Raw genomic sequence first — 20,021 nt, 5'->3', positions numbered from 1 at the left:
ACCCTCTCTCTTCTGCTCCTTGTGTTTTCTTGTCCACCTGCATTGATCCTGCATCTGAAATCCATCCGTGTGCTAAGTGGAAGGCTTGGCAATATTCTCATCTGAGAAAAAAACAGAAAAGATTCTCCAACCCCAGTGAATGAACAGCTGCAGTTTCTCTCCTGTGTCCACTCTGTGTATGAGCCAAAAGACCCTGAAGGCCCATCCATGAATGGAGAGAAGACACCAGCAGCTCTCATTATCTTCCATGTAGGTTTGTGGGTGCTCAAATCCTCTCCTGTGTATTTGGTCAAGGTTGCCTGGTCCCTGGCTGGAATAGGAGGTAAATGCAGACTGTATAGCTCCCAAACTGCATCTCCTCCATCACACTTTGCCAGGTCATTGCTTTCTGTGGCATCTACACCAGGCTTCAAATGTTTCCCACTGCACAGTAATCCTTCTCACTGCTTATCAGCGTCATTTTCTCCCAATAAGCTTCATGTCCAGTTTGTATGCTTCCTAAGGTGTAGAGGTTGAAGCAGGTTTCTCTTCCTCCCCAGATGGCACATGTTATTGCTGTTCTTTTCCCTGTTATTTTTTTCAAGCATGCTCTGAGACTGAAGCCAATATAAGGAGGTGTATATATCTGCGTCCCGGCTGATTCCTTCTCTCTTCATGACCCCATGTGCATCTGAGCATATTTTCCATTGCCTCGTTAGCTGGTTAAAGGAGTCTTTGAAATGTGACAAGCAGAAGGGCTCAGACAAAGAACAGATGCTTTATATAGCGTCTACGTGAGCTGCAAAGAGTTATTTCCAAAGCGAGGCGGCTGGCGGATTTGTCAGCTGGACTGTTCCTGTGATTAGTGATTAGGTTTGTTCTTCTTCACTGTATTTTAACATCTATATATGTAATTTATCCCTCTGGGGTTAAAAAGAAAGGCAACCTTTTAAAGAAAACTGTTCCCCTTCACCACTTCCTGGCTGCTCCAGCAGCAGTGAATCAGAAGGGTGTGCGGCTGTGGCTGCCTCACCGCTGGCTGCTGTCATTGCAATCTGAGCCCAGAGAGTGCTTTATTTCTGGTGTTGATGTGATCTTTTTCAGTTCTGATATGTGGGATACAGAGCATTGCAGCCTTTCAGGACGGTCAGGCTCTGATGGTTGTCAAACGTTGTAAACACAGAGAATCCTTAGAGGAGGGGAGCGGGAGGCAGCTAGCAGTGTATGTGTGTGACCTGTTGTGCTCTTGGCTAGAGGGTGCTCAGAAAATGAACGCTGGGCTAAGAGCTCCATCTCTGTCGGTTCTTCTTCCCTTCCCCAGTCCCCACATTCCCAAATGATTTTCTACACTGTTAACTTCTCTGATTGCTCAGTGTTTGCTCATTTACCTCACTTATCACTGGTAGAAACACACCCTGCATACAAGTAGCACTTGTTACACAGTATGAACTGTCTGGGGGTAACTGTGGGCTACTCTGCACCAAATGAGGGTCAACGATACAGAGATGAGGGATCAGTAAAAGCCCAAGTGTACTTCTTTGTAACATAAGTTTGCCTTTCAGTAGCTCTTTGCATCTGCAGTTTTATTAAAATGCCACTAGTGTACACCTCAACACCTCAGCTAGGAAATCTACAGAGGAGTCACCATCTCTGTGAGCAATGAGATGTGCAGAGCTGGAAAGTCAGCACAGGAAGAGAACTGCTTCTGCCTGGCATCTCTGGCCCTCCATCTCCAAACTGGCAGCACCGATGTCCCTCTTGCACCTGCTCTACCTCGTGAGTGAGTCTTGTCTCTGTATTTATTTTCCCAAAGTCTTTAAAGTTCTTTATTAGATAATAAAAGTTCGTAGTCTGGAAGCAGAGTAATTTCAGGAGACTTGGATCAGTCCCATAAAGTAGGCCAATAACATGATTATGGTGTAGGACGTTCAGGGTGTTTGGGGCTGAAGTGGAATGAAAGTCCTTCGTTTGCATTGTGGATTTCTGCAGTTCACAGAAATTCGTGTTTAGGTGGAGAGGAAGAAAAGCAGCTGCTAGGTGAATTCCCACTCTGAAATACAAACACAAAGCCACGTTTGTCCTTCTGTCCTTTTATTTGTTTATTATCCTTTTTATTTGTTTGTAGTAGTTGAGATTGGAGGGGAGGTGGACTTTTGTTTGTCTGCTCTCCTTTTCAAAAGACTCAGTGCTGCACATATCTACTCCATCTGTCCAAAAGGAGCACTGGTTAAGGATTCAGTGCATGCCCTGATCAGCCTCACAGACTTTCTGGCAAGCTTTGTGCTTCCAATGTGCCGGGGAAGAAATGTTATCAATCTTAGCATTTCATTGAGAAGTCTATCAAAGTTCTCTGGAACTTGCTTTACTATTTTAGATTTAATATCAGGGTTTTTGCTCTGCTATTTTCCTTATTTGCATTTGACTTTTACATGTTAGATGATGGTGTTTTATCTCTGCTAATGCCTCTCTTTTCATGCTTGTCCCAGCTTTGTAAACACGCACATTCTTAACAGAGATGTCCACAGAACTTTGTAATGCTTTTTCAGATCTTGACCTTTCTCAACTTGGCTTGTGAGAAATAAAGATGGAGTCATGGGTGGAGGCTGCTGTCCTCATGTGCTTCAGTAATCGTTTCAATCACTCTTCCTTATGGCAGCATTTTTAGCATTTGGTAGTTCTGCTGCTGAGAGTTTCAGTGCAGAGGAGTGCAGCTGCCTGAGCTGGTGGGTCTCCACTTCTTGGAACTGATCTAACAGATCTGTGCTGAGGGTGTGTGCATGTGAGCACCACAGATAATTTGCTGGTATAGTTAGTTAATCTGAAACACACTTCTTTTTCACCCTCAGTTTAAGTACAGCACGCTTAATTGGAATAACTGAAGTGCTAAGAACTGAGTCATCTGTGTTGGAAATCCCTGTGAGCCAGAAGTTTAAATACCTTGGCTTTGCAGCATGACAGCAGCAGAACTTGGTGCAGGGTTGAGGAGTCTTTTGTTCCCAGACCAAATTCCATATGAGCACAGGAATATTCATGAGGGAGATTAGCCCCATGGTGATCATTTTTTCTCCTTGTTGCTGTTTGGGAATTGCCACTTACTTCAAAGACAGCTGAATATTCCAGGGAACTTGGTCCAACATATCTGGAGCTCTGTTTTTGTTTTGCTTTGAAGGAATTTTGCTGGAAGCTTTTGTAAATGTATGGAGTCGTCAGGCTGTTACCAACTTGGAGGCCAACAGCTTCAGCCTGGTGATACCTCCAGCCTCACTCTTTCCCTCAACCCAGGGCTGAAGCTCTGGCTGACCTGATGGCATGGGGCCTCATCAGGGGAAGCACAGCTTGCTTTCTTACTTTCACCAGGAGGCTTTCAGGGCTGTTCTGGGGGTGCTGAATGTTTATTTGCCAGATGGCATCTTCAGTCTATCTATGACTCTGCTCAGCATTCACTGGCCTTTCCCCAGCCCCACACACTTGCCTCCAGAAGCATCACCAGGCCCTCACCACTGCAGACACAAACAGAGCCTGTACTCTTCTCACTGCCAGCTTGTGTGGAACAGCTTTCCTCAGCTTCATCAAGATGGGTTTAGGAGCCACACCAGCACAGTGCCTTTGCAAAGGTTCCCCCAGCTCACGTAAGTACTGCTGTTTAAATGACTCACACAGATGCTGGTAATAATTCTACTTATTGTAAAGCAAGAGTTAGATGTTAGTAAGACAAGGAAGAGGGGAGCAGAAGAGCAGCTAGGAGCTGGTCTGCATGCCAGAAGTTCGCCTAGATGTTCTGCCTGGTGAATCTCTCAGGGCACCTTGAGAGAGAAGACGTAAAAATGAGTGAGGCTTACAAGGCATTACTTTAAATGATTTAAATGAAGCTTGATATGTGGGGACAAAGTGAGGCTGAGGCATATGGTCACAAAAGGTCTGCCCAGATAGATAAATCCAGAACATTCAGACAGAGAAATTGTTGTGAGCCAAAAAAAAAAATAAAAATTAGTCAGTTCCTGGAGTTGGTCCAAACAGCATCACCAGCATACAGATGTGTGATAGAAATGGGGATAAAGATAGATCATCTGCACAGTGTTTGCAGCTCGTGCCTTCTGTGTCCATGCAGTGAAGTTTGGGACTAAACTCAGCACTCTGAGGGACTTAAGGATCCAGCCTTACATCTCGTATAACCAGCTCTGGCTTTACCATCTCCTTCCTCCAGATGAGGTTTGCTGTGGTGCAGTATGGAACACAGACCCAAACTGACCTGAGCCTGCAAGAAAGCTGCAGCAGATTAACTGCTCCCTTCAAGATCCAAACCACGAAGCAGCAGAGCTCACGGATGACGCTGTGGAAACACTGCAGCAAGTACTGTAAGTTCACGTGTCTCAAGAAGCTCCTGGAACACTCAAGTGATTCCTTGTGTTTCATGTGCATTATACAGCCTCTTGTGTTTCCTCGCTGCTCTTGATCTCACACCTTCAAAGCTCTTACTTTTAGTTTTCCAGTGCTTTTCTTAGTGGCAGGCTCTGCCAATAGAGGGCTGTGAATGGTGATCTGTCAGGTCTGACTCTGGCTTCCACAAGGAGAAGTTGCCAAGAGGCAAAGTGTAAAGTCTCTCTGATGGGGGCCTCAGAATGAAAATCTTGCTCAGGGCACGTGTTTATTCCCTGATCTGCTGCATCTCCCCGGGAATCTTGCTTTTCTCCTTGACTCCATTTTCTTCCCAGTAGCATTGACTCTAGCAATAACAAATACTTTATTGCAAAAATGCCCCGTGTGCTGCTTGTGAAGGCAGAGCTGTCAGCTGTGGACAGCCATCATCCCTAGAAAGCGTTAATCCTTGTGCACGTGCATGTGTGCGTCTGCCTTGCATGTCGGTGCTGAGCAGTCTCTTGTGTGCTGAGAGCTCAAAGAACATAAGCACCCTTCAGCAGCACTGACATTTCTAGCTCTGAAGATGTAGGTTGTCCCATAAAACAATTCTTTTTATTTTTTTTTTCTTCCACAGGGATAGAATCCTTAATGAAAGCCATGACTCCAGACTGACTGATGACAAGATAATCATTGCCATGGTATCTGGGCAAGTGTTTCTGGAAACCATTGACTGAGAAATGTGCTGAACACCCTTGAAATGGCTGAGGTCAAACTCTACGTGCTTGGGCTGAGTAGGGAGCAACATCAAAGCCATGTTTTTTGTCTCTAAGCTCACATCCAGAAGAGAGATGTTTCCATTCACCCCCTCTGTGTCTGCTTTTATGCTTTAGTGGTGGATGGAAGAAAAAGTAGTCTTGCATTAGATAAACAGGATGTCCATTCTGAGATGCCCTGGCTCTCTTGATTCATTTAGACCTCTGTCTTATTGATTCCAGAGAACTTATTTTGGAGGAGGTTAAGGAGTAAGTTCTAAAGATGCCTGGCTCGTACAAATCTTGTCACTTGAGCTCATTTATTTGCAAATAAGGTTTTCTGTAGAATCAAGGATCCCAGCTGCATTACCAAACTTCCAGAAAACTCCCTTTCAGTCTGTCAAATTTTTAATTATGTGAAATATATGAAGTGTCTGCTCCCTCTCTTCAGTGTATCCATGATACTTACATTTCTGTGTGTACTCTGGGCAGTTTATTGAACTGTAGCTGTAGTTTTAAGATGAAGATCTGATCCCCACAGCCTTCAAATCTCACAAATGCTTCCATAGCACCCATTCTTTTGAACCTATTTACTCATCCACTATGTACTGCAGTGGCATTCAGGTCAAGTGGCCACACACACCTAATTCATTCAAATAACAGCCACGTTTTCTCCTCCAGACAAATGTACGTGCTTTGAAGCAGGAGTAAAGCCATTACAATTGTTTGAATAAATCAATTAGCTTTACTATTGCTGTGAAACAGGCTGTGTCCAGGCAGCCTGGACTTCTTGTGTGCACTACCCTGGCTGAGAACATTTCCTGCCTTTTTTAAATGAGATCTGTTGGGGCCTCATCTTCTGGGAGAAGTTGCTCAGCTGGGTAAACTACCAAAGCTCAGCTGCTCACATCAGGCTGCTGGAGGCCATGGGCTGTCACTACTCCATGTTTTCTTTGGTTAGATACCCCACAAGTAGCAATCAGGGAGCAGCCAAGCATCTGGTTTAGCTAGATGTGGATTATCCAGTGATTACTCCATAATGCTTTGGGAACACCAGAAGAAATCATTGAATCTGAAAAAGGCTGGGAAGACATTTAGCTAAATGGAGTTCATACTATATTTGTGTTATGTTCTCATGGCTCATGGGAAAAGACGTCATCAGCGACGTTGTTCTGCCTTTCATTCTGTCACATTTTTGAATAACGATTTGGGTGCTGTTACACTGACTGCAGGATCTGTCCCTGAGGATGGCAGAAATGTAATAAATAATAGGGAAGCGATCCACATATAAGTAGATATGTGATGTTTTGTTCTAAAAATTGCCTTACTGTTGCAAAGAGCTAATTCTACAAAGCTATATATAGAGAATTCCAGTGAAAGAGCTGCTTGGTTGTTTGTTTTTTTTTCTGGAGCCCAGGTTGGATCTTATTTTGGCCCTGAACTTTGCCCATCTGGTGTGAACTGTGATGGGGTGACAGATCTCCTTGTTGCAGCTCCGTTTTATCACATCCAAGGAGAAGAAGGAAGGGTTTACGTCTATTGCCTGGAGACAAAGGTAAAAACACTGGTAGCGTAAACAGTCCATGTTGGGGATTTTCCAACCATGCCTAAGTAGTGACAAATAAAACATTCCTCCTTTGTGCTCTCACTGAATGTGCTCTCCCTGTATGGTAGAGGACTGCAGGGTGAAGCCAGCGATCCCATCTTAGCTGTAGAGTATAAAAAAAGAAGTAACTGAAGAAATAAAACCATTCTGTACACGAGATGTACAGATATTGCAGCGTGATAAAACCATTTCTTCTGCTTGTATGTAGGCAATTTGTTGGTGTCGACTTTGATTTGCCAAGCAGTGTTCTTTGCAGCGTTTATAATAAACGCATGCGTGGGGAGCTGCCAAAACTTTGCCTCCTGAGACTTGCAGAAATCAAAATGTTTTGAGGGCCCAGCTCCTGGATGCAGTGTCAAATATACAGGAAGTTACTAATTGCAGCATTCTGAATGACAACTGAACCCTCTTTAACAACAAACCGAGAAAAACCCACTTCAGTGCATTGCTAAGGTTTGCTCGCGGCTTGCAGCAAATGGTGGGAAACAGAAAGGTCTGGGCATCCATTCGAATTCAAACGGCTTGCGCCCTCTGGTGGCGTGTTTCTGTAATGCAGTGGAGAAACGAGCTCGTCTCGAAGCCGGCTGGGCATCGACTCCATCTGCGAATGGTTTATCGAGTCCTTCAGCGCAGGGCTGTCTGACCTCTGCTGCTGCGGGAGGGTCTGCATGCAGTCAGTGCAGAAGGATCGGCCTTCTGGTCTGAGAATTAGCGGGTATCTTGGACCTCACGTTACATTGGTTAGGTTTTATTGTTCACCCGTAAGCACTATGAATGTGCAGTGAGGTCAGTCTATTTTTTCGTGTGAGATCTGCTCCATTACAGCGGCTGTAAAGGGATTTCCTTGGTGGGTGTTTTCCATTCCTTTGGAAGGACACCTAAACATGCAGGGATCTCTCCTTTTGCAAGAGTTGGATTTACTGGGGGCAACCTTGGAGACATCAGTAGGGATATTGCATGGTCTCCAAGATGCCACAGCAGGATCACAGGAAGATGCAGTTGTGCTCTGGTAGGTAATGAGTGCTACTTTTTAGTTTACTGGGGAAATGGTTCAAAGCCAAATTTAGAATCTGTGTTCCAAGCGCTGTGTAATGGTTCTATTTTTAATTTGGTATCAGAGGGACATAAAAAAAAATCTTTCCCAGTGCTAGAAGAACTAATAAAAAATGTAAAGCGTTCAACTCACATTGCTTCTGCCTTTGAACTTCTAAAGCTTTGAGCAGCTGATGAAGATGAACAAATTAACATAGGTCTTAGTGTCTGCAGTTCAGCACTGATGATTTAAGTCATTTACACACAAGAAAACCTTGGCTGACCGTGCCTTGTTTTCAATCAGATCTCTGCTAGCTGAATGACTTGTGGAGTTCACCAAGGGAAGGAAAGGATGGACAGCTTCAATTTTGTCCTTGCGGTTTTTATTTGAAAACACTCTGTAGATAAAGCGAGAATTTGTACCACTAGATAATGAGTTTATCTAATGGAAATATAAACAGAGTGTTTAATGCTGAGACTCTCTCCATACTGGTGTATTTTGGCTGTCTGTTCCTTCAGACTGACTGGGGTTTTTTACATTCCCAGCAAAAAGTGGAACTTCTGTAAATAGGCCAGCATGGCTCAGGTGGAACGTTATGGAAAAGCTGAGCACTTCTTAGTCTTGCTGCCAGGATTTCTTAAAACTTTTTTTTCCTGTAATGATCCAAGCACTGATATGTGCTTCTTGCTCGCTCTTCATTGACCAGTTGTTCACTCTCTCACCCACTTGAGATTCCATCCTGAGAGAATACTGATTTTCCAGAACGGCAGCATCATTACGTCAAAACTTTCAACATAATCCCAGCTTTACTGGTGTCTCAGCAAGGTAACAAATGGGAACTGTGATCAGCCTGCAGTCCTACATTTCCTCAGAGGCTCTGCTCCGAGGACAACTTCTGGTACCTGCAACAAAGCATTCTGAAAATCTCACAGCCTCTTCATTTCACTCGCCTTGTGGGAAGCTGTTGGGAATCTCACATGTTTTTACCTCCTCTGTGAATGCCTGGAGATCTACAGAACAGCAACTCGAGTAGAACAGTTTTTAAAAGCTGTGTTGATGTAAAACAGAAATGGAAAAATGTTATTTGATGTTTGGAGATAGGGCTTTAATATTAAGGAAGCATTTTCCTCCACGTGCTGAGTAATACTGAATAATCAGCAGGGCTGTAGCACTGTCCCATGTGTGAAAGTCCTTGGAGGGAGCAACCAGCAGAACAAGATGATTTGGGTCGCTCGGTTATGACATAAGATTAGGAAACATGTCACCTGTCTCATTTTTCTGTCTACTAGAAGGGAAGCAGTGGTGGGCCACTGCAAGGAGGCAAACGTTCCATAGTGATGACTCACACATGTCTTGAGCTGTCCTAAAAATCTCCACTTTAAGGTGATGGCTGAGGTAAGATTGCAGAACAGCAAACTGTTCAGCTAGGACAGAATTCCCAAAGCAAACAGCTCGGGCTCCCATTCATTTACTACCCAAATGAATGCTGAGGCAGGGCAGCGCAGGGCAGTGTTCTGCTTGTTAGGACTGCAGCCTGAACTACTGATTTAAGACTCCCAGTCTTTTATTGGGCTGCATCCACCTCGTGCATTTTATGGGGGCAGACGCAGTTGAGTTTCCCAATCTATTTTTATTCAACATTAAAGTGTTCCTATTTGGTTGGCAGCCATCCTCTCCTGCTATTCACTGTGGCCAACCGCTACCATTCACTTCTGCAGACTTACCCTTAAACTGTGGAGCTGGGCACCCAGTGTTCAAGAAAACAACTGTAAGTAGAGATGATTATTTTCATTTTTTCCTACGTCTAAATGGGACTTTGAGTAGCTGCTCTTGCTGCTGTACCTTTGCAGTTAGGCCATAGCCTCTGTTTGTTCACATTCAGCCTGTCACTCACGTGCGTTTCCTCAAGGCAGGAGATAGTTTCTTAATTCCTGCACTTTAAGCTTTGCTCTGGAAGGAATGCCAAGCACCAAATACATTTTGCTTTAACAGGATCCCAGTGAGTTAAAGAGTATTTGCAGTGTAATCAGTATTTTGCTATAGCCTTCTTTTCCCTCAGAATTGCCAAACTCCTCAGTGATTTGGCAATTAGATGAAAGTCTGTTCTGAAGTAAGCCTGCAATCATTGTTAATATCACTGAGTTTTGCTATTTTCACCACAAAACACACTGAGAACTGAACAAGAAAGGCTGGATGTGGCTCTGGGCAGCCTGGTCTGGTGGTTGGTGACCTGCACATAGCACAGATGAGCATTGTGATCCTTTTCAACCTGGGCCATTCTATGGTTCTGTGGTTCTATGAATTCCTGCTCTGTGCCCATTCTATTTGTGAGGCACTGGTTTCACAAAATTATACTTGTCCCTTGTAACCTTCCAAAGTGTTTGGATCCACATGAAAAATCTTTCCTTCCCTTATGATTATAGCCTTGCTCAAACTTCATTATTTGTTCCCCTGTATTCAGCACTGGTGAGGCCGCACCTCGAGTGCTGTGTCCAGTTTTGGGCCCCTCACTGCAAGAAAGATATTGAGGCCCTGGAACGTGTTCAAAGGAGGGCAACAAAGCTGGTGAGGGGTCTGGAACACAGGGCTGATGAGGAGAGGCTGAAGGAGCTGGGAATGTTCAGCCTGGAGAAGAGGAGGCTCAGGGGAGACCTCATTGCTCTCTATAACTTCCTGAAGGGAGGTTGTAGTGAGCTGGGGGTCGGCCTCTTCTCTCGTGTCATCAGTGATAGGACCAGGGGGAATGGCTTCAAGCTACGGCAGGGGAGATTCAGGCTGGACATGAGGAAGTATTACTTTTCAGAAAGGGTGGTCAGGCACTGGAATGGATGCCCAGGGAGGTGGTGGAGTCACCGACCCTGGGGGTGTTCAAGGAAAGGCTGGATGTTGTGTTGAGGGACATGGTTTAGTGGGAGCTATTGGGAATAGGTGAACGGTTGGACTGGGTGATCTTTTAGGGCTTTTCCAACCTTGGTGATTCTATGATTCTATGATTTCAGTAAAAAATAGAGCAGTCTTTAAGGTCAACATTTCAGAATAGTGCATACTTAAATGCTTGTGCTTACTGAACTGGAAAGCCGGGTGCTGCCATCCTCCTTCCAACTTAGCAGAGAAAACAGATGAGCAACATAATTCAGTTTTGTCCCAAATGGACAAAACTTTGATTCCAAATGATTGGAACAAGAACAGAATCAGGGCATTTCTCTTGCTCAGGAGCTTCTGTATGTTACTGTTCATATTCCTTTCTTGTCACATGCCTTCTATTAAAATATATGGAGCTGATGAATACACAGAATTTTATTAAACAAAATTTTTAAAAAGGAAATGCGGACTCATCTGCAGCAACTGCACAGAGTGTGATTTCCAGCCTAACAATTTCAAGCAGTGCAGATTGTCAGGTTGCTTTCTGTAGCTTAAGATAGCAAAAGTAAGAGCCTTGAAGATGGGGAGGTTTTTCCTCTCCATTCCTTCATACACCTGGGTCACTGGATGTACTAATTTTCAATAATAATTACATTGAATGTTCACTTGGATTGATTTATCTTCCTCTGCAGGCCAGTTTCTTTGATGTATGGGAATGTTAGCCTAGGACTTCTTGAAAACAAAGAATTCAAGTTTGATGCAAGTATACCTTCAGCTTTAGTTTGTCTCACCCAGCTGCCATGAAGGCTGAAGAACCCCCTGTGCATTTTCTCCTCTAGATAAATGGAGAAAATCACTTTAATGCTACCAGGTCACAGCTTTGGGATCCTGTCAGCATACAAGGTCAGAGCTGTCAAACATGTATCAGGAGCACGGGTGCTTTTTAAAAGAACACAGTATGTGACCACATTAACAGCTGTCCTCACTGAGAGGGAAAAAAAAGAAACGTATTATTGCAGATTAGAGTGTTTTTAAAAACACAACTACAGAAACTTTAGGAAATTTACCTTTTATGGCCTCATGCCAAGCACAAGCTGTGCCAAAATGAACAAAAGGTCGTTCAGAAAACTCAAAGTGCCTTCCTCCCCTTTCTGTGGCTGGGCTACCAGCGCTCACCTGTCTGCAGCATCGTGGGGTTCGTTTGTTTGATTGGTTGATTTTGTTTTTAAGCAAAGAACTTGGTAAGAAAATCGATAGAATGAGGAAAGAACTTTTAATAACCTAAGTGGAATTCAAAACATGAACTGGGCCTGAAGGCATCTGCTCCCCCTCCTCTGCAAGGTCGAATCCATTTCCTTTCCACCCTCACCCCTCAAAGAGAGCACATATGGAAACATGCTAGAGCAGAAGACTTTTTTGTGTGGGTTTTTTTTACACATTTTTGATAGTTTACCATTCACATTGCTAACTGATGTTAACACTTCATTCTGCTAACATTTAATCGACCATTCATTAAAGACAGCAAAGGAGAAGGGCAGCATCAGTTCTTGGAAACCCTGCACTCCCTTACTCATTGGAAGAGGCTGCTGGTGCCTAAAACTTCACTGGCAGACCCAAAAGTCAGTACTTCTTTATGAAACTTTGTGAGCTGCTGCTTTATTTTTCTCATGGCAGAAGATGATTCCTTTTTCTTGTACACTACATCCTTCAGAAGTTTATCTGTCAAGTAGTGGAGCCAGAGGACATTGCTGTGTGGATGATAGTCAGTCCAGCCGTTGGAGTTCTCCGCTTTCATTTGCCTGTAGATATCAAACTGGTAGTCCCCTGTGCCTTGAAACAGCTCTTCATCAGTGGAAAGGTCGCAGAAGACAGTTAACCCATCTTTCTCCAGCCTAGACAAGGTGTAATCTATGATGTTGACATGGATCCCTGCTGTGGGGATTGTGCACGTAGTCCCATTCAACACGTAGCTAAGCTCCTTTGCATCTGTTTTCTTGACCAGCACGTTCCCCCAGTGCAAGTCTCTGTGCTCAAAGTGCAGTTCCTGTTCTGCCACAGCCAGCGAAGCAGTCACCTGGTGCAGAATGCTTTTTGCTGAAGCCACGGAACTCAGTTTCTTTCTCATATTCTCCAAATCACTGCCTCCAAATTCAAACTCCAGAACAATGAAGAGTTGCTCTTCTCCAAACAGGTCTGGCCGATCATTTTCTGATCCTGTTGCCTTGTTGTATGTGTCCCAGGCTTTCAGGAGGTATTTAGGGTAAGCCCCTTGAACACAGTGCACAGAGTACAAGCTGATGAACCCTACGGTCCTATTCATGGACTCTTCAGACAGAAGACTGAGTTCCTTTGAAATTATTATTTCAGGCAGGATCTCTCCAAAGCTCTTTTGAGCTTCACCGTTCACCCTTTCAGTTCCTTCAATGGGAATTATTTTTAAGGCCACAGATCCTCTCTCACTGTCAATCTGGAAAACCTCTCCAAACACCCCTTCTCCGATTTTCTTGCAGTTTTTCATCTTATTGAAGGGAATGCAATCCTCAAAAGCAATAGGTTCTTCCTGCTGGCACTCCCTAAACACCTTCTCTGCATCCGTAAGCGTGATCTCTAAGGCTGAAGAACTCATGGGAGCCAGCAGGATCACGGAGGAAGCAGACAAGGCGTAGCTCTCAGCCTTACTAGAAGACAGGGTTGCTTGGTGCCCGGAAAGCTGGGGATTCACAAAGGGATTACAAAGGATGCTGGCGTAGGAAGTGTCATCTGAGATCACTTTCTTTTTCTTATGGAACGACAGAGATGCTCGAAATCTACCCCAGCGGTGGGAGTTATCGAGGAACGAGCAGTCAGCGTCCCGCGTCCCTCCCGACATCTGCACACCCTTCTTTCCTCTTCGTCTCAACTGCGCTCTCCCGAAGGAGGCTCCCGCCTGCTGCTGCCACTTATTTTTGTACCCACGCGGACGGAGCCGCGGTTGTCTCCCCCAGCGGCTGGCGCTGAAGCCGCTGATGCAGGCTTTCCTGCAGGTGCCGCCCTCCCCGGCGATCAGTTCGGCGCTTTTACGTCGCTGCTTCGCGGCTCCTCGGCCGCGCAGCGGGGACGCCGCCTTCCGGCCGCTCAGCCGCAGCAGCTCGTTCCCTCGCTCCAAAACCACCACCGGCATCAGCCGCCGCTCGGCCGCGTCCCCGCGTCCGCCCGGGCTCCCCGTCGTCTCATCGGCCTTCACATCGCCGCGGAGCCCTGCCGAGCCGGCGGCGCCGCGCTGCGGTTCACCGTCGACGGGAGCGGCTGCCGCGGCTCCGCGCAGAGGCTCCCGCACGGACGCCCTCAGAGCCCTGCGGGCCGTTTGCGAGCGCAGCCCCGTCGCCGAGCTCTCGCTCGGTGCTGCCGCTCGGGGCGCTCCCGTTGCCCCGTCGTCCCTCCCGCTCCGCGTGCGCGGCGACGGCCGCTCCGAGCCGGCTCGCGATGCCCCCGGCGAGTCGAGGGCGCCGCCGACAGAGGCGTCGTGAGACGAGAAGAGCTCCGGGCTGCAGTGCAGCACCGAGCCGCCCTCCACGCTGGTGCTGAGCTCCGGGAGCGGCGCGGCGGCGCGGCGGGAAAGGCGAGCGGAGCCGCAGGGGGGCGCCCAGTGCGGGGTGCTGCAGAGCAGCGGGCGGCGGGCGGCGGAGGGCGACCCCTGGCGGCGGCGGCGGCGGCGGGGCGGCGGCGGGGAGGGCGACGGGGAGCTGAGGGCGGCCGGGGGCAGGTTCTCCTTCTCCGCCACGCGCCGGCTCCGCAGGTACCGGGAGCGGGCGTGGCGCTCACCCAACGGCTTCTGGCGGCGCTTCCTCGGCGGCGAGAAGTCGGGGTCGTCCGAGGTGGCGGAGGGGGCGCTGGAGAGGGCGCTGGAGAGAGCGCTGGAGGCGGCTGAGGAGGAGCTGAAGAGCCGTCTGCGGTCCTGAGGGGGCGAAATCCAGCGGTCGGGCTGCGGCAGAACGCGGAGGTAGCCGCCGCGCCGCGAGTACGTGCGCAGCATCCGCGGCATCGCGGCCGGGCCGGGCCGGGCCTGAGCCGAGCTTCGGCCTCCCGCCTCCGTTTCAAACAAAATCTCGCGAGATTGCGGAGGGACCGGGGGGTGGGGCGGACGGGCAGCTCCGGCAGGGAGCCCCGCCTTGCGGATCCGCGCTGAGCTGCGGGAGCGGAGGGTTGGAGGAAATGGAAATAGGAGTAGAAATGGGTGGGCAGAGGCTGCCCTGTGTGCTGTTGCAAACAAGAAAAGAAAGACCGTTTTGCGAATACACACATACACTGATGTATGAGTACGTAGGCTGCGACATATATATATATGTGTGTGTATGTGTGTGCTTTGCAGTTCTTAATTGCACCTATTTTTGAGAATAAAGTCTTGCAAAAGATCCCAGCCTGTGTAGGAATGCCGCACTGATGGCTGAAGCCATAGTGCCTTGCTGTACCTTTCCCAGGCACCGTTACAGCCGTGCAGCTGCTGCCCTTCGCTGCCCACCCCCACAGCAGCCCTGCAGCCTTCCCAGCCCCCCTTCCCCATCTGCTACTGGAGTCTTGGCTGTTCTGAAGCACCTGGAGATCTCTGCAGCCTGACCACACCGGCTAAGTCACGGCACAGAAAAGCTGCTGGGAGTGTTTTGGTTACTTTCCCTTAGGAGAGGTCATTAATTATGATATTAGGAGGAAGTTTTTCACTCAGAAGATGCTGACACACTGGAACAGGTTGCCCAAGGAGGCTGTGGATGCCCCATCCCTGGAGGCATTCAAGGCCAGGCTGGATGTGGCTCTGGGCAGCCTGGGCTGCTGGTTGGTGACCCTGCACACAGCAGGGGTTTGGAACCAGATGATTGTTGGGGTCCTTTTCAACCCATTCTATGATTCTACAAAATTAATTGTTGGAGTTTGTGCTAAGAATGAGGAGCTGCAAGTTAAAGTTACCTCTTCTTCATCCAGCGTTCTTACACTCCCAATCTCTTTTTTTCTTCTAGTTTCTTCTCTGAATTAAGCATCCCTCATTACTTAATCCCTTTTGTTGTCCCTCATGGCTCCCAAAGAGGTCAACTTTTGCAGTGGGTTCTGATGTTTTCCTTTTTAGATTTTTTTTTCTTAAAAGCATTATAGAGTTCTGTGACTTGTGATTTCCAATGAGTGCCATTCGATCATTTAATTCTTCACGATTGCTGTAGTGGATGCCAAAGGCATTTGCAGTAATTGGATGGCACTTAAGGGATTAGTGAACATCCAAACCGCAGATGGTTTTTTGTACTGCTTCCATGGAAGTCTTGCTTTGTCTGCTTCTAAATTTATTTGCAATCTGAGTTTTGAATAAAATCCTCTGTACAAAAGCCTTGTTGATGGTGTGGCTGTGGTGTGTCGCCTCGCCCTGACTGTAATGCACTCTGCAGTGGCACTGTTATGCCATCTCCCTGAATGAGAAGATTTGCAAATGACTCATTTGGAGTCATTAACGTCATACCCCAGCCAGGCTCCCGCGGCAGCAGACATGGTGAGATCTGCTGGTGTGTCTTTGCCTCGTTCTCCTGGGGAGAGGCAACTGAATGCTGTTGGGACCCAGGAAAGCACAAATAGACGTTTGTCCTCTACCCACGGATGGGTGCTGATCTTCCCTTCTCTCTGCTCCAGCCATCTTAGCTCTCAGCCCTGGCCTGTCTCCAGACCATTCCAGGTGGGGAGATTAGCTCCCTGCAGGTCAGCTTCACCTGACAGATTTCAGCTATTTTGCTGGAATATAGCCAAGGAATAGGAAGGTGACTGGCAAGAACTGATGCACCTGAGATAGCTTTTTAATTGTGTCCTTGCAGGGGAGGGCAGGATACAATTTGAAATGCTATTTTAACCAGGAGTGATAGCAGCTGCTTATGTCTTACATGCCAGGAAGATTGACGAGCCTTGGTTTGGTTCTCCTTCCCTCATCGTGGCCAGCTGGCAGGTTTGTGTGTTGAACTCTGTGAGTGGTTTGGTAGTTCGTGGGGGTCAGTAAAGTGGAAGTCTGTTCTTAAAGCTTATCAGAGAAACACCATAAGTAATTCTTCATTTAGTGCTACGTGCTGATGTAAGATCAGGTATGAGCAATGAAGTGCTTTGCCTGAGAGCCTGTTGGGGCAGGTTTATTTGGAAGTTGATTGGATTACAACCTCACAAGAGAAATTTTCTGTCCCTTGTAACAGAATAGATGAGCTGGAATGGAGAAATGGAATGGGAAACTGAGCAGAGCAATTTTCCTTGCAGGTGGCAAATGTGTTTCTTTATTCTTGCAACCAAATTTATCATTTTCTGAATGCAGTTTGTTTCCTGTGTGAAGGTGTGAACGTGCTGTGGTTTGAGAGAACTTCCTTTCTCAACCTGTTAAACTCTTCCCCTTGTTTTTCTTTGGTGTTGTTCTAAAGGTGTGTTTACTATGAGAAAGAAAAATAAAATGCTCATGAAGAGAGCTGACCTGGCCATTTCCACTGTTCATTTCCTTTCTAAAATAGTTTATCTGTTTACATCCTGTGCTCTTTGTCTCCTTTCTATTTTCAGTATCTGCTCTGGCACCTATCTGCATGATGCATTTGCTGTGGGAGCATTTCCAGTGCTTCAGAAATGGCTTAGTGTTCTGTGAGTCAGCTGTCCTGCCTTTGGGAGATGATGTTTTCTGCTGCACTCAGTAGCTCAGTAAAGAGAGGAGTGGGGGTCACTGAGAGCAGCTATGTCTGGAGGGCCATCGTTTGGAATTGGAAGTGAACAAGGGCCTAAAATGGGCACTTCCAGCATCAGATTCCACTTGATTCATTGCACTGGCCAAGGTTGTCTGCCATTGCTCAGTGTCTTCTGGGTGTGACTTAGAGGTAACATTACACCAGGATACTGGTCTGAACATAAAATATTTCTATCTTACTATGCCTGAAAGAGACAGGTGCAACCTTGTTATGTTCTGAATGCCTTTAGGTCAGGACAGGGATCAGAGGTTAATTTCCTCAGTCCCTGTATTTGGCTCATGGCTGGACATGGCTCAGCTCCGGGATGGATTAACACCAGGGAGCTACTGACAGCTGGAGAGATGTGCAGAAGGGTCTGGGCAGAAAAGAGATGTGCATCTTGTGACTACCTGTGAATAATGAGAATGCAATTACTGTGTGCTGTACAAGTAGTTATGTGTAGGTGTAATGTGTCAGGAATAAAAAGAGGAAGAGAGTTTCAGTATGGGAGGAGAAATCTTCCCTGTGAGAATTTCTAGACTGACTAAATGGCCTGCTGGGGAAGGAACAGAACTGCAGGTTTACATGGGAAATTCAAAGTGTTGGACTTGAGAAGGGAGATATCTTGCAGAAGAGGGACAGCCTGAGTCCCTTGAGAAGGACAAACTACATTTTTGCCTTTAAGTGATGGTTAGATTTTAAGTTATTTTCTTCCTCCCACGTAAATGAGACTCTAACATTTGAAAAGTGCACAGGCTCTGAGAAACGCACCAGTAGTCTTGCTTTCCAAGCAAGAAAAAAATAAGGATATGAAAGCTAAAAGATGATGAGAACGATACCTGCAAAAGCATGCGAGCAGCACTGCTGTCAGCATTAATTTTGCCTGTGTGGAGTGATATTCAGGATGTTCTGAGGTATGCTTGATTCAAAATGAAACTTTGTGTTCAAAAACAGCACTTGCAGCAGTGCTTCTGTTTCATGGCTCCAAAAAAACCCCCAACAATCCACAAGAACAGATGGGGTTGGTGGTAGATGGTCATTATGGTCCCTGCCAACCCAAGCTGTTCCATTAGCTTCACATCCATTTTTTAATTTGTGATTGGATCTGGTTGATGTCTTCAGCTTCACATCTTCACAGCTATAACAGGAAAACCTCTCTCTCAAAGCAGCGTTCTTTTCCTAACCTGTGTAAATCCTTTCTCAGATTAACTGACCTGGAAAGTAATTGCAAAAAATTTACTGTCTGTGTCACAGAGTAAAACCAGGCCAGGAGGCAACACACTGCTTAACTCTTAGCAAGTTTTGTAGTCTGATCGTAGCCTGTGCTGTCACACAGGCAGATAAGGAGGTGACTCTGGGGAAAAGGAGGATGGACAGAGGGATTTCTGGACAGTGCTGTATGGGCTGCCTTGTTTTCACTGGTGCTTTGCTATGAACTTGCTTGCTTCTAGTGCAATAGGAGCAATGCTGGAGGCAGTTATGAGTGAACAGGACGCGTATCACAAAGACATGGGATGTATTTGATATCTGCTCCAGCTGAAGAATCAGGACGAGCAGATGGTGTTTATGTGGGACTGTGCCCGTGCTCAGAGGCACTGCTCAGCTGTCACCCAGCAGGTGATACCTGAAGAAGTGTTTGAACTCAGAGCAGAAGAGCAGGTCAGGTTCCTTTAGGATGCTCCTGCCTCCCAGCACCACGACTCATCACTTGGCTTTGGGCTCCAGGCAGCAGTGGGGCAGATAGGCTGAGCATGCATTTCTTACTTGTTTGCCTCGAGGAGAGCTGTGCTGTGAAACCCTTTGTTTGTGGGGCTGGAAGCAGGGAGTGCAGCAGCTGCTGGGTTAAAGAGCTCCCCAGCAGATTTCTGTTCCAGTTTTGCAATTGCTGGACAAAGAGTTATTTCACTTTGTATTAGAAACTCTAGGGATGTCTCTGGGATAAGGGACAAAATGAGGTTTTCTGAGGATATGGGGAGGAGGAATGTGTGCTAAAGCAGCCTTGGTAACGTGGCAGTGCTCTGCATATGCAGCATGTGACTGTGACCTGCTCGCTGGTCCTGTGTTCAGGTGTGCATCACAGGTGTGTACTGAGTAATCAAGAGCATTTCTGGTTCTGACAGAGCCCTGTGAGCCAAACGTGTGCTCAGGTGTGAGCTAATTACGTGCTCCTGCCTGAATGCAGAAAACCCTGCAATTCATGCCCACTGCAACATCTCACGTCTCTGGTAAATGTTTTCTAACAGATTCAGCATATGGACAGACTCATTTCTAAAAAAACCTGGTGGGCATCCCCCACTGGTGCACATGAATGGGATCCTCCTTGCAAAGGGCACACTGGTTCACGTCTCAGCTTGCTGCTGGAGCTTCTCCTGGTGTGGAAGGACACATCTTTTGGCTGTGCTGCTGGGAGATCCTGTCTTACTTCATTTCTTACCTCAGAGCTCACTCTGTTCTCTCCTTAGCCAGGGGACAGTGTCCTCCATCCTTGTAATGGCCATTCAGTAATGGCTATTTTATGTCCTTGCAGACACAGGTGTCTCTGTTACACCAGGACTCATCTCTGTGCTACCAGGTAGTAAACAGCTCTCAGCTCAGTGGGGTTAAATCTGCTCCTCTCCCTTCGGTACTGCACCAGGTGGCATGTCCTGCATCTAAATCCACTTGGCTTAGCACTCACTGTGCATTTGGATGACTGTGAATGATCTCTTAACTGCATCCACACACAGAATTTA

General features: G+C 46.8%; 1 protein-coding gene across 1 annotated transcript; it reads right to left on the bottom strand.

Moving 5' to 3' along the window:
• Positions 1-11,102: 11,102 nt before the first annotated feature.
• HASPIN (histone H3 associated protein kinase) lies at positions 11,103-14,612 on the bottom strand. The gene has a single exon (XM_042829982.1). It carries the CDS (start codon positions 14,610-14,612, stop codon positions 12,162-12,164), a length of 2,451 nt encoding a protein of 816 aa, XP_042685916.1. The 3' UTR covers positions 11,103-12,161.
• Between the last annotated feature and the right edge of the window lie 5,409 nt (positions 14,613-20,021).

The sequence above is a fragment of the Centrocercus urophasianus genome, unplaced genomic scaffold (assembly GCF_019232065.1).
Source record: "Centrocercus urophasianus isolate 14NV4802_14NV808 unplaced genomic scaffold, USGS_Curo_1.0 seq_33, whole genome shotgun sequence".
Classification (NCBI taxonomy): domain Eukaryota; kingdom Metazoa; phylum Chordata; class Aves; order Galliformes; family Phasianidae; genus Centrocercus; species Centrocercus urophasianus.
Note: the sequence above shows the minus strand (reverse complement) of the source record. Positions and strands in the feature narration are given on the sequence as shown.